General features: G+C 44.2%; 1 protein-coding gene across 1 annotated transcript; it reads left to right on the top strand.

The window, feature by feature from the left end:
• The first annotated feature begins 4,178 nt into the window (after positions 1-4,178).
• ISL1 (ISL LIM homeobox 1) lies at positions 4,179-15,427 on the top strand. Its single transcript, XM_003782783.2, has 6 exons — positions 4,179-4,771; positions 5,626-5,815; positions 8,507-8,766; positions 10,539-10,825; positions 12,030-12,197; positions 14,171-15,427. The coding sequence occupies exons 1-6, from the start codon at positions 4,744-4,746 to the stop codon at positions 14,285-14,287; spliced, it is 1,050 nt and encodes a 349-aa protein (XP_003782831.1). The 5' UTR covers positions 4,179-4,743; the 3' UTR covers positions 14,288-15,427.
• The last annotated feature ends 3,424 nt before the right edge of the window (positions 15,428-18,851 follow it).

Genomic DNA, 18,851 nt, shown 5'->3' with positions numbered 1-18,851 from the left:
AGATGTGGTACACTTGAGCCCAACAACCCGAGACTGGGGAGATAAAGCTGTTCCTCCTCTCCCGGCTCCATCTGCCCCGCGAGAATCCGATACATGTAACCAAGGCGTTGCCAAATGGAGGGTTCAGCGTGTCCTTGGGCCAGAACCACTAAGTCAGCACATTGCACCCATCAGCTCCAACCTGGGACTCCTTACAGAACTCTTAAAAATCCAAGTGTTCCTGATTATTTAGGAATTCAAAGGAGATGAGGGGGAAAGAAAAAGATTTCATCTGACATTATCAGCCGCTTTAGAGAAATCATAGTAAATACTTCTGCAAGGACAATTTTAAAGCGAGGGTGCAAATTTCCGTCCTCGCTCGGCCGAACGTCTTCCTGGCATCAACTTCAGAACCTCGCAAGCTCAGGACTGACGTGAGGTCTGTGGCTTCGCCGCTACCCGAGCGTGGAATTTTATCTTAGCTGAGAACCCAGCAACAGACTGCAGGAGAATGGTGCCCTCTGAGCTGTTGTCTGCCAAGAAAGAATACTAGGAACGCTGGTGACAGAAACAACTACCTGAAAAAACGCAGGCTGGGACACAATGTGTATATAAGAAAATTCTTGCTAATCCACGCAGATCGTTTGAACTGGTTAATAAAACAGTTAAAAATGAACAAACCCACAATCACAGCAGGAGTCTTAGGCAACAAAAAAATGAAAATCACAACTAAAGGTTTGCTAGTGTTGTTAATAACTGCCTTTATTATCATTGCGAAGCATTTTTAAGTTTTAAAAAATACAAGAGAATCATTTCATACCCAATGGTACATGGAGATCTTTTTTTCTCTGAAATTAGAGCACAGATTCTCTTGATTCATCTTCAATAAAGATAGCAACAACTGGAAGAGAGGCAAATTGGTTCTAAACACACACACCCCGTCCCCAATGGAATATAAATGGTTAATGGTGACTCATTTCAAAGGCATATAATTTTATCTGACCCTTAGATACAATTAAAAATACCCATGGTTTGCACAGCCTTATTTTTACACCATTCAGAGACTATGCTTAAAAAGTAAAAATAGGAAGGGTAAATGGGACACATACACACGAATTCAATACCTATTTGTGGAGGTGAATAAAACGTTCATGTTTCATTCTGCTCTCCACATTGTTGCAGATATCAGAAAACAAATTCCTGTTATATTTTTCCCACCTAAATACCTTATTCTCTGAAACTGGTAGCTAATTGTTACCCTACTCCTTCTAACCTGCTTTGGATGTAGGCTAAACACACAGCATCACCTCACTGGGAATAAATTCCTAAACAAATTCATAGCTCAGGGAAAGGGGATCAAAGCCTCCCTTTCTTTCCCAGTCATGGTTATATGGAAAAGAATAAAGCTTCCTCACTGCACGTGATTCCCAAAAAACCAACTTAAAATCTATCTGCCAGAGGTTATTGGAGGGATAAATAAATGTGTAATTTTGCTTTTTGATTGCAATTAAAACATATTCAGATTTTTTAAATGTGGCTTGAGAATATGTTCAGGAATCTATATCTGGCATTAAGTTTGATGTGAACTGTCTAAATTTTAATTGAGGCCAAGGAAGCAAGCAACAGCACACAAAAACACAGGCATAAGAGCCCCCTTAGGAGGCTTTGGTGTAACTGTTGCGTTTTGGAAGGTGTGTAGAAGGGCTTCTTGGCAGATGCCACAGACTCAAGAGGAACTTACTCTAACTTCAGCACCCTCTTTCTATTCAGTGGCACTGTAAAATATACGAGGGTGGCCTGAAGGTAATGAGACTATACTTAGTAACTATTCATACTCTTCCTTTTTGGAACCAGTGGTTCACACCATGGCTGTTTTCAAGGATGTATTTTTGACTTCACAATATACAAAGGTCAAAATGAGTCCTCTCCTGAGAGGAGAGGGTCTAATCCTCTCTTTGAACACAAGAGGTCGCTCCTGTGATCAAGTATTCTGGAAAAATACTGCTAATTGCAGTTTGATGTATTCTAGACAAAACATTAAAATTTTTACAGATACATTTGCTGCACTAAATCTACATGTATCAGTCACCTAAGGAAATAATCCATGGCATCAGAACTTGAAGGTGAAGTGAAACAGTTACTGCCTGCCGTTCTAACTTTGATCTTAATGTGAAATGTATTGTCCACAGATGCATAAGGACTCCAGAGCACACTCATCATGGAACAACATAATTACTGGGTTTCCTCAAATTTCATCCCCTCTGATGGGATATCTTCTCCATGGATGTTGTTTCTATAGTTTAGGAGCTTATTAAGAAAATACTTGTTTACAATAATGGTGCAGGCTGAAAAAGGGAAAACATGTTGTCTTCACCATTAAGGTGAAATTGCCCATTACTAAAGGTTTTCTCCTAAGCCACATGCCATCTTTTCTCTTTAGGATCGCTATCATCGGCAATAATTCTTTGTAATAGCTTATTGGTTTAGGGAGTTAAAACACCACAGTGTGGGGGTGGAGGCCGGTCTGAAGGAGGATGGATAAGGAGGACGCTTGGTGGGTCTCAAATATGTCATCAGGTTGGTTTCTGGTATTTAATTCCATTTTATAAACATGTCATGATGGAATACGACTGGGTAAAGTCTTTTTATTTTCTGACATTATAGTGGTATTTTTTTTTTACTAGGGTCAACATGTTTATCTATGGAGGAAATATGTTCACATAGCGGCAAGACTTGCTTCACGTTGGATCATCATCAGCTTTGCAAAAGCAATGTGACAAAAGGCTCCATGCATATAACACCAGAGATCAGAAACAGACCCAAAAAAGCCCCCAAACAAACACAACTGGTAAGCTTACCAACCTAAGTGTACCCACTTTTTGCTTTCACACACTCCAAATAATTTATAACAAAATGGAAGGGAAGAGATCTAGTTTGAAATGTTCTTTGAAAGAAAACAAAGCAAAACTAAACGGGATCTTGGTAAAGCTGCAGCTAGGTCTGAAAGAAACTCATGCTATATCTCCGATTCTCCTTGTGCTCTGGACCGAGGCACAGCCCTTCAAACCTTGCCACGGAGGCCGCAGCTCAAGGGTTAGATCTAGCAAAAGATAGAAAGAAAGGAGTTTCCTAACTCACCGGGAACAAGACACCAAAATTAAGCCTTCTCAGGCTGTGTTTGTAGGTCTTTTTAGATAACCTGGTATTCCCATGAGATAAGGGATAGCTCAAGCTTAGGGGGTAAATGTGAGAGTTCTTCCCGGCCTTCCTGTGACTTTGTCTTGGGAGGAGTGGGAGAGACGATGGGAACGTGTAACAAATGACTAAAAAAGGTTACGCCGAGCTGTGGCCAACATTCTTCTCTGTCCAAGTAGTTTCCCAAAATTATTAGGTATTAACACTCGGTGAAGTGAAATAAATACATCACTGTTCTGTAATAGACCCCTCCCTATTTGAGCCCTTAGACGAATTCATTTTTTAGAAATATCTAGAGACACGGAAACTTGTCTTTATAATATTAAAGCATCAGAGCTAACTGCACGAGTTTGCTTAAAAACAAAGGGTTGTAGACAAGAAGAGCGAAGAATTGAACAGGATATAAACGCCTTACAAACTTTAGGCTACTGGCAGATCATTCCACTCTTTGGTTTCGGGTTAGTGAGCTTCAATTCTAGAGTTAAAACTAAAGAGCAGACCTCGTGGGTCGGAAAGAGACAGAGGCAGTCCGCGAAGGCAACTTCGTTTTACCTGTGCGTTCCAACCTGATTGTCCGTTACGGCAAGAAGTGCCCGTTTCCTCCCACCTCACGTTTTTTGGGTATCTGAGGTCTGGGAGATGGGGTAATAGGGTAGCAGTCAACGAACAATTCCTCTGGGTCTACTCATCCCATTCCCGGTTCTTCTTCCCCTAGCAAGCCCTGCACAGCCAGTTCTGGAGGGAACTCACCCTCTCCGGCAGCCAAGCGGAGCCAGGCCCTGGCTGTGCGCCACAGCACGGGACCGAACCCAGCTAAGCGGCCTGTTCCAAGTTCCACCTTTTTCTAGCGCCAAGGAGGGACCTGATCAACAGGAAGACCTACCCACCAGCCGCTCGCCACCGGCGGAAAATTGAGCCCCGAGCGCAACGCGGCCAGCCGGACTGCGGGGACCCCAGGAGCGCAGGGCGGAGGAGCAGCGCGACAGGAGGCCCGGGAGCAGGCGGCGCGGCCGGGAAGGAGCGAGGGATGGGGCAGGAGAAAGAAAGGGAGGTCAAAGCCAAAGCAGTCGGGCAGCCTGAGCCTCGGGAGAAAACGGCCTAAGCCCGAGCAAGTTGCCTCGGGAGCCCCACTCCTTTCCCGCGGGCTCGCCGAGCGGTCAGTGGCTCACGGCAGCCGCGAGGCTGAAATATGATAATCAGAACAGCTGCGCCGCGCGCCCTGCAGCCAATGGGCGAGGCGCTCGCCTGACGTCCCCGCGCACTGCGTCAGACCAATGGCGATGGAGCTGAGTTGGAGCAGAGAAGTTTGAGTAAGAGATAAGGAAGAGAGGTGCCCGAGCCGTGCCGAGTCCGCCGCCGCCGCAGCGCCTCCGCTCAGCCAACTCCCGCCGGCTTAAATTGGACTCCCAGATCCGCGAGGGCGCGGCGCAGCCGAGCAGCGGCTTTCAGCCTTGGCAACCCCAGAGGCCACAATTTCCCACTTAGCCACAGCTCCAGCATCCTCTCTGTGGGCTGTTCACCAACTGTACAACCACCATTTCACTGTGGACACTACTCCCTTTTACAGATATGGGAGACATGGGAGATCCACCAAAAAGTAAGAGGCTATTTTACCTTGTGGGGCTCGGTGTTCTGTTCTTGTGCGGGGGTCTTTCTCAGGCACGCGTGCCAAGGGCTCGTCAGAGTTGCAGTCGTTGCCTGGAGAGAGAGAAAAGGTGGATTTTTCTTGTTACCGCCACGCCTGCATGCTTGCTGTCGGTTCTGATCTTCGGGAAACTGATCATACCTTGTGTTTGAGTTCGCCTGTGTGCGCTCCAAAACCCTAGCTTTCTGGTGCTAAGCGGTGATTTCCTCCTCGAGAATCCTGAGCTCTCGGAGCAGGTTATTATGTTGCAAAGGTCTGCCTGCACATTCAATACCCCGAGATGTGAATTAGCATTAGACTTGCAAAAGAGAACGAGTGACAACTGTATTGATGTCTGCTCTTGCTAACAATATCCAGTCCTATGTGCTATTTAAAAGCGTGCTTCATGGAAAATATAGACATCCCTGCGTTCACTTAACGCTTCTAGTCAAAACCTTTTCTTTGACTTGACTTATCCATAATCTTTCCGAATGATTATGGCAAAGAGAAGGGGGGGAGAAATACAAAATGAGTGGGTTTGATTGCGTGCTAGGCGTACAAATGTAGACTGTTCAAATCTGCATTTTACATATATTCCACCTCCTGTTAAAAAACGAGTCAAGGTTTTGATGGTACACTTCAATTACCATTCCAAAGTGCAATACTCAAAAAAGAGAGAGAGAGAGAGAGAGAAGAAAAGAGAAGGAGAAGAAAAAAAAAAAAAAAACACCTCCCAGAGTATGCCCTATAAGAGAACGACACTAAAAGTGTGTTTATCTCTGTAGGAAGTAAACGGTTAGTCAATCATGTATTTATTTTCATTTCAGAAAAACGTCTGATTTCCCTATGTGTTGGTTGCGGCAATCAAATTCACGATCAGTATATTCTAAGGGTTTCTCCGGATTTGGAATGGCATGCGGCATGTTTGAAATGTGCGGAGTGTAATCAGTATTTGGATGAGAGCTGTACGTGCTTTGTTAGGGATGGGAAAACCTACTGTAAAAGAGATTATATCAGGTATGGCATTTATACTTCTTCCTCAATTTTGCGATATTTTCCTCTCCTCCCCTCCCCCTCAGTTATTATTTCGTGTGGCTTTGTCTTTCGGCTAAGTTTGCCTTGGTGGAGTGCAGCAAGCAAAAGTTACCCTGTAAGTGTGTTTAAAAAATTGAACTATGCCGTACATTTCACTTTTTAGGAAGAAAGCAACCAAACCCTGTAGAGTCGTTTTCATAAATTGTGTGGCATTGAGACTTTAAACTATTCTTAGAATTTATGATGCTCAAAATATTTTCCTCTTTCACCCTACCCTTAAACAAAAAAAAAATTAAAGATGGATAAGTTTGTGTTTTTAAATTTTAAAGGCAGGTCATGTTTCATTGTATAATGCAGTGTTCTGTTTATTTATTTATTGTAGTCCTTTTTTTAATTCGTAACTTACAAATTCTTTGGCATTATCAATGCAATAGATGAAATAAAAGTTTGATGGAAGCATATTTAAGAGGTTCACTTTGAAATAGCAACTAGAGATATTGGCTCTTTACTTTCAGGGTCAGAGCTCTTTCCCAGAAATTTCAAAACCAACCTAAATATTCCTTGCAGAAAGGCCAGTAATTTAATCTTTTTAAATATTAACCCTTTGGTGACATCTAACTGTCTTTTCTTTCTTATCTTATCTGAGCTGATGAATTGGACAGAGCAGATCAAATTGCCCATCATCTGCCTAGGAACAATTGGTATATTTAGATAATTGAACACCTTCCTTTCTCACATTAAAATCTGGTAACTGATAAAATGAGTGAATCACCCATAGTGACAAGACTAAAACCACATAAGAACTTTCTGAGTTTAGTTTTGTTGTTTTTTTTTGGGGGGGGGGATTATCTCCAGTTTACTTTGCATCAGGCTTTGCTAATCTCACCTTTTCTCTGACCTGTGTAGATATGTCAGAAACTTCGTTTTCTGCTATAGGAAGCCAGTAGAATTTTTAAAGACAATTTTATTAGTTTTCATAACAAACAGAAGAGATATCACTTTTGCTAGTATGATAAATAATAGCAAAATATTACTTCCTTAAATATCTGTGGCTATTAACAAGGAATTAGTAATCTTTTGTAACTTATAAGATTTCAAGAGCTTTAGAACTTTTGTTGAAGTTTATTTAGGATTTAATAAGCTGTCACAATTTTCTCCTGCTCACTTAATGTCCAGCATTTTTATTTTTCTTAAATCATGAAGCCAAGAGTATAATCTTGATAGGTAAAGTTGAACAGTAGGGGGGTTAATACTTTGGTAGGGGGCGGGGGAGGAAGTAAGGGAAGTGGGGTACAGGAAGGAGGAGGGATTTTCTAAATTGGTCACTGGCAAAGTAAAGTCTTTATCCTATGAAATGGAAGATCTCACATTGAGTAGGCGGAGGAAGAAAAACTTTTGTATCTACCTTGTAACCTCTGACAAATGAGCTGTTTTCATTGTTTACTCCATTGGTGTGTGAACTCAAGATTCTAGAGAAGGAGAGCCCACTTGGCACCTCTGGGAGTATCTTTAGTCCTAGGGAGATAGTGTTTTGCTCAATTGCAAACAGACCTGCATGTGCCAAATTCTGGATACACACATTTGTAGAAGGATCTAATCACTTTTACCTTCTCTCTGTTCTCCCTCAACTCGGGTGCGTGTCCGTGTTCTCATCCTTTGAAATCCTGTAGCTGCAAAAGCAGAACAGAGTGACCATTTAGATTTCCAAATCTCTCCTTGGGGGAGCGGGATGTTCCCTCCCGTTTGGTGGATCTTTTCCTCTCTCTTTCAATCTATTTGTAGAATGGCCCAGCTTCTGTTATTATTGAAATACGAAGAGGGGGCCAGTGTATTGCAGCCTAGATGAAACCTATAAGGATTGTCCCTTAGCAAGGAAAGGCCATCAGTGAAGAAGACCTTAGAAGTGGGTCTTTTCTTTTTTTCAGGCTGGTCATGGCTCTAAAACTGAAAGAGAGGTAGGGGCTTCTGCAGCTTGAGAACGATGGCGAGCAAAGAGGCAGATTTCGAAAATAATAAAAGAAAGAATAGAGAGGAAACTTTCTCTTAATCTTAACATTGTTGCCTGAGGAAAATCTTTAATTGGGGAAAGACTAGAATGTACTTGTGAAGAAGAGGATCTGGAAACTCTCAGAGATTTCACTTTGTTATTTTGCTAGTCTGTCTGTTTGCAAACCCAATGGGGGACATTCCCATTCCCCTACCTCATTTTTTTTTTTTTTTGGAAGGAGGACTTTTTTTTATTTTTATTTCAGTTTCAGAGCTATTTCTTGAAGTATAGGTTGGCGAAAGTTTGCCGCTGGTGCCTACTGGAGTCCTCCTGGATTCCTTCCTGCTAAGATCTGCAAGGTCAACCCTGGGACTGGGTGCTAGAGCAGCGGCCCAGGTTTGGAATCCATCAGTACTTTTCAAAAAAATTTTTTTGCATAGGTCGGGTGTTCTGAACTAAAAAAGAAAAGGGAGTAAAGGAAAGGGAGAGGTGGAGGGTGGAGAGAGAGGGAGGAAGGGAGAGATACGGAAAGAGGTTTCATTTCTGTGCTCTGGTTCCCAGCTTTGTTTGGAAAGGATGATTTCTCAGGGCCCCAAAGCCAGCGATCTCGGGCCAGGAAAGTGCTCGCCTGAAGTGACCCCTCTTCCTGTGCTTCTTTCCCCGCTCCGGGCCCGGCTCCCGCGCAGGTTGTACGGGATCAAATGCGCCAAGTGCAGCATCGGCTTCAGCAAGAACGACTTCGTGATGCGCGCCCGCTCCAAGGTGTATCACATCGAGTGCTTCCGATGTGTGGCCTGCAGCCGCCAGCTCATCCCTGGGGACGAGTTTGCGCTGCGAGAGGACGGGCTTTTCTGCCGAGCAGACCACGACGTGGTGGAGAGGGCAAGCCTCGGCGCCGGCGACCCGCTCAGTCCGCTGCACCCGGCGCGACCACTGCAAATGGCAGGTACGCTTCTGCCTGGCTGGGGTAGGCAGCGCGGGACTCAGCGCGCCCTGCCAGTGTACCAGCGGCTGCGGCCGCCAAGGCAGCCCCGAGGTGGTCGTGGTAGCGGCCTGGAATTCAGTGGGTGTTTTAGGGGCAGCTCGCTCTGTGCTTTGCTCTTCTGCCGCAAGGTTCAGTGTACTCCCCTCTCCCCTGACTTTCCGAGTCCACCTACAGGTTGGCGTGTCCGTATACCGGACGCTTGAATATGCACCATTAGTGTACACATGTTTACACACAGTCGAACAGTACTTGCAGTTCACTTTGGCCCCTCCACCACAGCTTACTGAAAACAGGCTTTAGCTCCCTGCCAGGTCGTCTCCTTGCTCCTGCCTAATTAAAGGGGTGGAGTCTAGGGTCCCTGGCGCTTCCTTCTCTAATTCAGTGAAGGAAGTCTAGGTGGCCTTCAGTTGTTCAGCCACCCAAATCCTTTTTCCTTGTGAATTGCACCACACTCCAAAATGCTTTTAAATTTATTTTTACTTTTTGTGAGAGGGCCTGAAAAGATACAGTCTTAATAACTGCAAGTCATTGCACAGAGCTGTAATTTAAGACTGTCAACAAGTTAATCTGCAGTAATCACCTTTTAAAGGGAGCCTGCCTCTTTAAAGCATTCATTGTATGTGATTTGGTGAGAATTTCATCTTCAGGCCTGTCGTTGTAGCTCTAAATTGACCCCATAGGTGTTGACCTCACCCTAGGGGGTCGTGGAAGGTGTAGGATTTGTACCTCACAGATCAGAGGACTCCACTCCCCAGGAAGGGGAGTGGAAACGGCAAAGGTGGCCAGAACCAAAGCCACCTTGGTTTGGGTGAGGAGGAAGGCAGAGTTTCCAAACCTGCCTCCTGTCAGGAGTAGATCTACCCCCCTGCAGTTTTAAAGTATCAGTTCACACTATGCACTGGAGGTGAGTAAACTACAACTTTCCCCCCTCTGCCTTCTGTTCTGGGGGATTTGTGACTAGCTTGCCAGGGGGCAGAGTCAGAGGTAGCAACTCCTGTTAAGTGCAGTCTGCCGGGGAAACACAGAGGAAATCAAAATACTGGGAGCGAGGCAGGGGACATTTCCCAGCGTCTGTGTATCTAGAGCCCAGGGAGCTCAGCAGAGTTTCAGTTTTCCTTTGCGTGGAGTCAGCGCTTAGCTGCTCAGGAACAGCCATGTAGATTTAGCACTGAAACAGTGAATGGAGAAGGAGCAGAAATACAATTTCTTTAGCCCTTGACACTATTGTCCTCTCCCACTGAAGTCCAAGGTTTTCTCTACCCTTGTAGAGGTCCCAGTGGCGTGTCCCTGGCTGTCGCAGGGGTGTTTTGTGTGCTTTTCCTCCCCTGGTACCCTCTGCAGCCTTCGCCCAAGAGGAGACTCCAAGCCTGGGGGTGGGGGCTATTGAAAGTAACTTGGGCCCAGTGTGGGTATCCTGAAAAGCCAGGAAAGTGGGGAGATGATGCTGAAAAATGTAGCGCCTGCTGTGAACAGGGGCAGACCCTGAGAGGAGTTCCTTTTGGCTAATGCTGTGTTGACACAAGCAGGGGCAGGGGTTGCGTTCCCAGCCCAGATTACTCAGCATTGACCTCCGCAGATGAGAAAGCTAGATTTTCTATTTCTTTTTCCCTCTTCACCCCACCTCTGCGGCCCCTGCTTTGTGCGGTGGGGCGGCAGTGCTCTAGCCATTGCCCGGGAGCGGCGTGGGCGGTCAGGCGGCCCAGCCCACGCTCACGGTGCCCCTTGCCCCGCAGCCGAGCCCATCTCCGCCCGGCAGCCGGCCTTGCGGCCCCACGTCCACAAGCAGCCGGAGAAGACCACCCGAGTGCGGACTGTGCTGAACGAGAAGCAGCTGCACACCTTGCGGACCTGCTACGCTGCCAACCCCCGGCCCGACGCGCTCATGAAGGAGCAACTGGTGGAGATGACGGGCCTCAGCCCTCGTGTGATCCGAGTCTGGTTTCAAAACAAGCGGTGCAAGGATAAGAAGCGAAGCATCATGATGAAGCAGCTCCAACAGCAGCAGCCCAATGACAAAACCGTGAGTGGCCCTGGGCCGGCCTAAAGACGCCAGGGGGAAGGAGGTGGCTTTCCGGGGCTCAGTCAGGCCAGCTCGCGCTTGCCAGCAGGAGCCAGGAGAGGTGGCCCTCACCCCCACCCCTAGAAGAGTCAAGTCCCGGGGGCACCAGGTGGAGGCAGGGCAGGTCAGAGAGGCCCTTAGCGCAGAGGGAGGGGCTGCGGGCCTGGGCTCCGTGGGTGGGCTTGAGCCCTTCACCTTCAATCCTGCCGGCACCCCTAACTGGAAGGATGCTGTCACCCCTCCCAGGGCTGGCGGGGGTGTTGCCAGTGTTTAGGGAGTTTTCTGCCATATTTAAGACCGAGGGACAAGACCTTGAGTGCGAGTGGTGTCTAGATCCAGGGATTCCGTAGGCCGGCCCCCCTTGGAGATCCTTGGGCTCAGCTCACCACTGTGTGAGCCCTGCCGCTGTGCCTTCAGGCTGGCGAGATGGCCCCAGGTGACCAGCACACAGGAGACACACACCTCCAGGTCAAGCCTGAGCCTCCTCCACCAGGCCTCAGGCCCCTCTTACTATTATCACAGGCCCATGGCAGCGCCAGCCCCGCAGGCCTCCTGGTTAACTTAAGCTAAAGAGTTTTTTTTTTCCTTTTTCTTTTTTATTGCTTCGGCCCTATTTTTAAATGCCATAAAACCTGCTGTCATTAAACTTGGCAGGCTGGCCAAGACTCGGCCAGGGCACTTTCTAAGTTGGTTAGTGCATTATAGCACAATAGCAGCCAGACCCAAATGCTTGGGGATGGGAGTTGGCTCTTCTATGAGAACTGTTTAATCCGCTAACTGAAACTGCCCAGAAAACCACCGTGTCTAGAGGCTGAAGGGACCCCCAGCCCGATTCTGCTTTCTACTTCTGGAAGGTTATGGCCTGAGAAGGCAGATGAGAGAAATTGGGATGAGCTGTGAAAGTAAAAGGGAAGAAGTCACAGTGGAATTTAGTGTAATAAGCTCCAAGCACACCTAAGAGTCCAGCCTGCAGAAGCAGAAAATCAAAGCTCAATGAAACAAAACTGAACTCTAGCTAATATCTAAGGGTGCAGCAGATTAACTGAGTCAATAAAGGCCACCATAGAGATAAGATAATACCAGGGTATATTTGTTTAGCCTGTGAGGACAATGGGGGGAGGGAATTTGCTCATTAACATGTTGGGGTTGGGGGGGCTATTCACAGAATATCCAGGGGATGACAGGAACTCCTATGGTGGCTGCCAGTCCAGAGAGACACGATGGTGGCTTACAGGCTAACCCAGTGGAGGTACAAAGTTACCAGCCGCCTTGGAAAGTACTGAGCGACTTCGCTTTGCAAAGTGACATAGATCAGCCAGCTTTTCAGCAACTGGTAAGTGTCAGCTCCCAGACTGATTTGCCAACAGAAAGGGGATTCTGGCATAACTGTCACACACTGAAAGATTCAGGAGGAAGGAAGGGTTGGGGAGGGACCAAGGTGGTGAGGAGAAGGGAAGCAAATGCAAGGGACATAAACCTCTTGTGAGCCTGTTCTTATGAGAATGCATGATTTGACTGTATATATACTGAAGTTTCTAACAATTGGGCCTGCTTTGAAGGATCACTTTCCAGGTGCCTAACCAGGGGGAAGGTGTACAGGTTTGCAAAATCATGTACCTTGGACTTTGAGAATTGGCAGGGACTTCAAAGATCACCTTGGCATTTTAATCAGCAATTAGTTAGTTTACTCCCTTCTAAGAATGGAGAGAATGGGATAGTTAAGGACTCAAAGCAAGGTGATTGTAATACATAATCAATCATTGTTGTTATCAATAAGCAGCAGGCACTGATCTGGGTGCAGTTTTCCAATATCAATAAGGAGAGTACTCAAATAAATCATTGATATTTTTGATCTTATAGCCCTTTCTGGGAATATGGTAATCTAAATGCTTAAATATTTTCAGCTGTGTGAGTTCAAATGTCATCTAGTTACATACTGTGTGACATATGTAGCAAAAAGAACATGACTCTATCAATCAGAGTTACAGTGTTTATTTAATCTGGGAAAATATGTTTTAGCATAACATATTTTACATATGCAGAGAAAAGAAAATTAGTTCTTTTGCCTATAAAAGGCTTAAGGAGTCAAGATAAATAAAAGTATGCAATGTATGTTTTTGTAATGTGGCACACGTACAAATATTCTTTCTTAATGAGTGATCAGCCCTTACAGGATGCTGTTTTATGAAACATGAAGGTCTGTCCTAAAACCTTTTTCCTTCCTCTGGAAATAAAGCTTTACTTGAGGTTATCTTTTGACTCTCACATTTACCTAGAGGGCATTTGCTTTCTCAGTGTCAGTAGTTAGGTAATTGGCCAGAGGCAAGTAGTTAAAAGGGTTTAGCCCCAGGCTTGTGTCTGCAGTGGTAAGTAGGCCAGTCTGGAGGATAGGCAAATTCAAGAAATTCCTTGACCTCATAATGGAAGAGTTCAATAGGGTTGAAAGGACGGTAGACATGGGAACTAGGCAAAATAACTTATTTTAAAATCATTAACCTGATGAACTATTTGAGCAAAACCTAAATCATAGGAGGAAGGTAAGGGGAGGGTTCAGAGCAGTCAATTGCTTGCACGTTCTGAAACTTTAATGTCAGATGAGAGCAGTGGGAAGGGAAGCTGAGGCTGGGGTGGGCATGGCTGGAGAAGGTGTACAGGAGCAGGGCAATGCTTTTAGAGTTACAAGAAGGAGCTAGATATTTATAATGTGATGATGTTGTTATAATGTCTGGGGTCTCATCTGGGAAGGGAGAGCCTAATTTGGGGAGGGCAAGAGGCATTGGGACTAAAAACAAGGAGGAAAGCATACCCTGTGAGCTGGGGGAGGTAATCATTGTTCTGTGGAGCCTCCTCCCCATCTCATCACAGAATCTGAATGGGTTATGGATTTTCCAACTCAGGAAGAGAGGTTTTGATGCCTAGAGACTAAAGAACTTGCCTCCTCCCAGGGCAACATGTAGCCGGCAGGATAATTTTATTTTCAGCATGCATGGTAGAGTTGTGATGCCATTTTACAGTAGGAAACACATTTGTTCTTAAATAATTTAAGGCAACATAATGTTGGGAATTCAGTTTGAGTTAAAACAGAGATCTTCTGGAAGATGGGAAGGTGAGAGGATTTCTTCTCAAGTTATTCTCTTCACAGGCTTTCTTTAAGCCTGTTAAAACTCATTTTGTATGTGAATATATAACATATACATATATATATATCCAGAAACAATTATACACACATATGCAGTAAGATGACTTTATAATCTTTTTATGATACTATTACAGCCTCCTTTATTCATTTCTCAACCTTCCATGCAGGTCAATTTTTCAGAAGGAGGACCAGGCTCTAATTCTACTGGCAGTGAAGTAGCATCGATGTCCTCTCAACTCCCAGATACACCTAACAGCATGGTAGCCAGTCCTATTGAGGCATGAGGACCATTCATTCTGTATTATTTTTTCCTGTTGGAGAAAGTGGGAAATTATAATGTCGAACTCCAAAACAAAAGTATTTAACGACCCAGTCATTGAAAACTGAATCAAGAAATGAATGCTCCATGAAATGCACGAAGTCTGTTTTAATGACAAGGTGATATGGTAGCAACACTGTGAAGACAATCATGGGATTTTACTAGAATTAAAACAAACAACAAACAAAACCCCAAACCCAACATATGCTATTCAATGACCCTAGAAGTACTGAGAAAAAAAAAAAAAGACGTTTTTAAAACGTAGAGGATTTATATTCAAGGATCTCAAAAAAAGCATTTTCATTTCACTGCACATCTAGAGAAAAGCAGAAATAGGAATTTTTCTAGTCCATCCTAATCTGAATGGTGCTGTTTCTACATTGGTCATTGCCTTGCCAAACAGGAGCTCCAGCAAAAGAGCAGGAAGAGTGACTGGCCTCCTCGGCTGAAAGAGTCCTTTCAGGAAGGTGGAGCTGCGTTGGTTTGCGATGTTTTTAGTTGACTTTAACAAGGGGTTAATTGAAATCCTGGGTCTCTTAGCATGTCCTGTAGCTGGTTTCTTTTTTACTTTTGCCCCTCCCCCCTCTATTTTTGAGATCCGTCCTCTATCAAGAAGTCTGAAGCGACTTTAAAGGTTTTTGAATTCAGATTTAAAAACCAACTTATAAAGCATTGCAACAAGGTTACCTCTATTTTGCCACAAGCGTCTCGGGATTGTGTTTGACTTGTGTCTGTCCAAGAACTTTTCCCCCAAAGATGTGTATAGTTATTGGTTAAAATGACTGTTTTCTCTCTCTCTGGAAATAAAAAGGAAAAAAAGGAAACTTTTTTTTTTGTTTGCTCTTGCATTGCAAAAATTATAAAGTAATTTATTATTTATTGTCGGAAGACTTGCCACTTTTCTTGTCATTTGACATTTTTTGTTTGCTGAAGTAAAAAGAAAAAAGAAAAAGGTTGTACCGTGGTCTTTGAATTATATGTCTAATTCTATGTGTTTTGTCTTTTTTTTTTCCTAAAATATTATGTGAAATCAAAGCGCCATATGTAGAATTATATCTTCAGGACTATTTCACTAATAAACGTTTGGCATAGATAAATAAATAAACACAATGATCCAGGGTCCCTCTTTTATATATTTGCAAGCAAGCTGTTAAAATGTCTGATATTAAGGATTGCATGTGAATTAGGGTAAACTGACATACAGTAGGTGTGATATTGTATTGCAAAAGTAGTTAAGGTTGAGTTTCCAAGTTGGGGTTTCAATAGGTAGGTCAAAGTTGATTGGAACCCCTTAGCTCTCAGCTGTGATAATGTTACTACTGTTTTTTTTTTTGAAAAAGATGCTGTTCTCTGCCTCAACCCTTACCTTTCCTTCCTCCAGTCTCTTTCTGTCCTACCCCACCCATCCACCCTAAATAGGTAGAGGGTCCCGCTTGAAATGGCTTTTGATTCGGAGTCACTGTTTTATTTTCTAAGAGGAAGGGCTTTATACCAAAGTCTACTGTTAGGGATTGTTGAAATGACCCGTATTTCAATTATAAGCTCTTGCTCTAAGAGGCTTTCTGCCTAGCCAGCGAGGTATGACCATTATTTACCAGCGGCGGCTGTCAGCCGGTTGAGAAATGCTGCTTTATTTGCTCTGAAGGGACAAGCCCAGAGAGGAGAGTTTTCTCAGCAATTCCCAGACTGGTCGGTGTATGCATTTTCTTGCCTCTTCCCCTCTCCCCTGAGTTCACATCACCCCTTCATCATCGAGTCCAATTCTAAAACCTTTGGGAAGGAGGACTGGCCAGTGGGAGAAACAGGGCTGGTGTTCTGTTGAGGAAAGAGCCTCTTAGGCGGTGGGGGACCGGTCTTGTGCTCTGCAGGCCCCTTTGGGGATCATAGTTACGTGGGCGCGCTCTGTAGCTAAGACTCCTCCACCCCCCTCGGTATTTAGCAATAGTTCAATGACAAGAGTCTGAACCCAGGGATAAATAAACGCCACTGCGCGAAATCGGACGTCTCGGTGCCTCGCCCTTTGCGGCGTAGAGTTGGGGTTTGGGGCGCCACCCTGTTTCCTCTCCTCCCCGCCCCCACCCCGGACGATACTTTTGACTCTGGAAACTAGATTGATCTGTAAGCGCGAGTGTAATGCCGTTTTCAATATCTGACAACTCTTAATAAATATGGAAGCTAACGTACCCTAATCATGTGTCGTGTGGCGAGTTACCCGCTGGGGGCCCCTGACAGGGAGCAGGGCGAAGGCCAGCCTGGAGATTGGGCGAGACCCGAGGTCCCCCAGCTCCCAAGTCCCTTCCAGCCTCTCGGAACCTGCTGGAGGACGGGAAGCGAGCCTCAATTAGGCTTTTGTTTGGCATCGTTCTACATAACGGCTTAATTACAGGCTCCAACGTGGGGGCAGAGAGAAAACAAACTTTGCATTGAAAATGCTACAGTGCATTAGACATGCACGTTGATTACTTTGATTGTTGTGTCTAATTCTTGACAGAGGGGTAATAATTTGGCCGGCAGTAATAATGGTGTGTAGTCCTCAGTTGAGAAAAATAGGACTTCTGCGTTATCTCACACGAATCTTCTCCGGGAAAGGTTTTTTTTTTTTTTATTCATTCTTTCTTCTTCTTTTCTCTCTCCCTCCTCTAATCTCTTGCCAAGGGACTTTACTCTTTTAGCTTCCTGTTCATTGTTTCTGTTGGTCTGCCTTTTCAGATTTTCTTTTTCCTCACCATCATGGCTGGGATGGGTAAGTAATAAGCAAGCCAGGATGTCAGGTGAATACTGAGGTCGTGCTTGCCAAAGTTATGGGTGGCCCAAGCCCTACTGGAAACCTGTGAACCCCCTTCCCCAGCCATAGCTTCTGGTGGACACTTTGGAGAACATTAGGACCTAGGAGATGAACAAAACTTTATTTAGGATTTGAGTACAATGGAGAGACTTCAGTGGGACACACGTCTTTGTGACGATTTTCCCTCCTGGCATTGATTTCTAAGATTAAGGTATGTGTGTATGTTTGGGTGAGGTGGGAAGGTGATGTTTTACATATGGAGATGTCAGTCTACCGCTGAAGTCCACAGCTTGAATTTAATCACAGTAATTTAAGGAAGGGATGATGAATGATTTGGTTTCACTTGCTAGGTTCAAGATATTTGTTGCCTGATGGCTGAGAATGGATTGATGGGTCGATAGCATTCTAGTTCTTGTATTATTCATATGAAAGGTGTGTCTTCCCCTTCCAGACTCCTCAGCATGCACTCTGAAATGAGTAGCTGAAATGTCTCCTCATTTACAGATCATCTCTTGCACACACTCCTTTTTTTCCTGTACACCTCTGGAGACCTCATTTTGAGCTCTGCTCTTCTAATGAAATTCGCTCTGTTTGTTATTATCTTTGATCATCCCGTCCTTATTAGTCTGAATTCTTCCTTCTGGACATCATGACTCATTTCCTCCAGCTTCTGCAAGCTAAAATTTAATGCAACTAAAAACATCTTAGGACACTCCCCTTAAATTAGGGAATTCATATCACTCTATACAGTCTTGACGACAATGGTTTTTCTTCTCCCATCATTTCAAAGCAACATTATCTTCTTTTCCGTCTACTCTCTCTTTCCCTTTCATCAAATGGACTTGATTTTGTGTTTTTTTGCCACCAGAAAAGGGTCCTTTCTAAGTGTTATAGTTGGGGACTCTTTTCCATTGAAATAACTGATTTTTATTATTTGTGATTCTGCACATGGGCACTTGTGTACCCACTTGCCAAACTTTTTGGAGTTTGAGTTCAAATAGATAACTTTGTGATGTTCTGTTTCTGTTCACCCTGATCAACTTTTAAAACCCATCCCTTTGACCTCTTTTCTGGTCTATTTTATCCTTTGACTACTAGCCAAAGACAATGTGCTTTCCAGTTATCTTAAAAGTAATTAGTACTTTCATAGCACCTTGAATTTTAAGTCACAAGATCCATCTCTTGTGAAATAGAACTGTTGTAAATTCAATATGGATTTACTTAACCTTTTTACTTTTTCTTAAAAAAGGTAAAAAATTAAAATCTCAGACCAAACCCCTAGAAGAGCTAAATTTGGAGGGCACTTTGGATTTTTAATCTCATCCCTAATACAAATAAACTAAACAGAAAGTTCTTATTTTCTTATTTGTAAAGTTCAGTTTGGTAAACTTTTGTAAAAGAGATTTATAATCCAAATTATGCTTGGCTTCTATTCAATTAAGGACTATTTACTTTCTCCATGCTAATCAACAATTAAAGATTGCTTGACAAGGCAAGTCATGTTTTCTTTGGGGACTCTGGAAGAAAAAGGGAAAGAATTATTTTTGTGCCTTTATTTAAAAAGTTATTTTTTAAAAAAATGGCCTCAAATCTTCACTTCTTGCTACCTATTTAAAATACAAAGTAACTTGTACAGTATGAGAGGGTGTTTTTAAACTAAAATGCAAGTAGTTAATCCAGGGCTCTGGCAGCCAATTCTGTTTACTGATCTTTTCTGATTGTTGTTTTCTTGATAACGGAGCAG

Source organism: Otolemur garnettii, unplaced genomic scaffold, assembly GCF_000181295.1.
Source record: "Otolemur garnettii isolate 467f Iridium unplaced genomic scaffold, OtoGar3 scaffold00005, whole genome shotgun sequence".
NCBI classification, from domain to species: Eukaryota; Metazoa; Chordata; class Mammalia; order Primates; family Galagidae; genus Otolemur; species Otolemur garnettii.
Note: the sequence above shows the minus strand (reverse complement) of the source record. Positions and strands in the feature narration are given on the sequence as shown.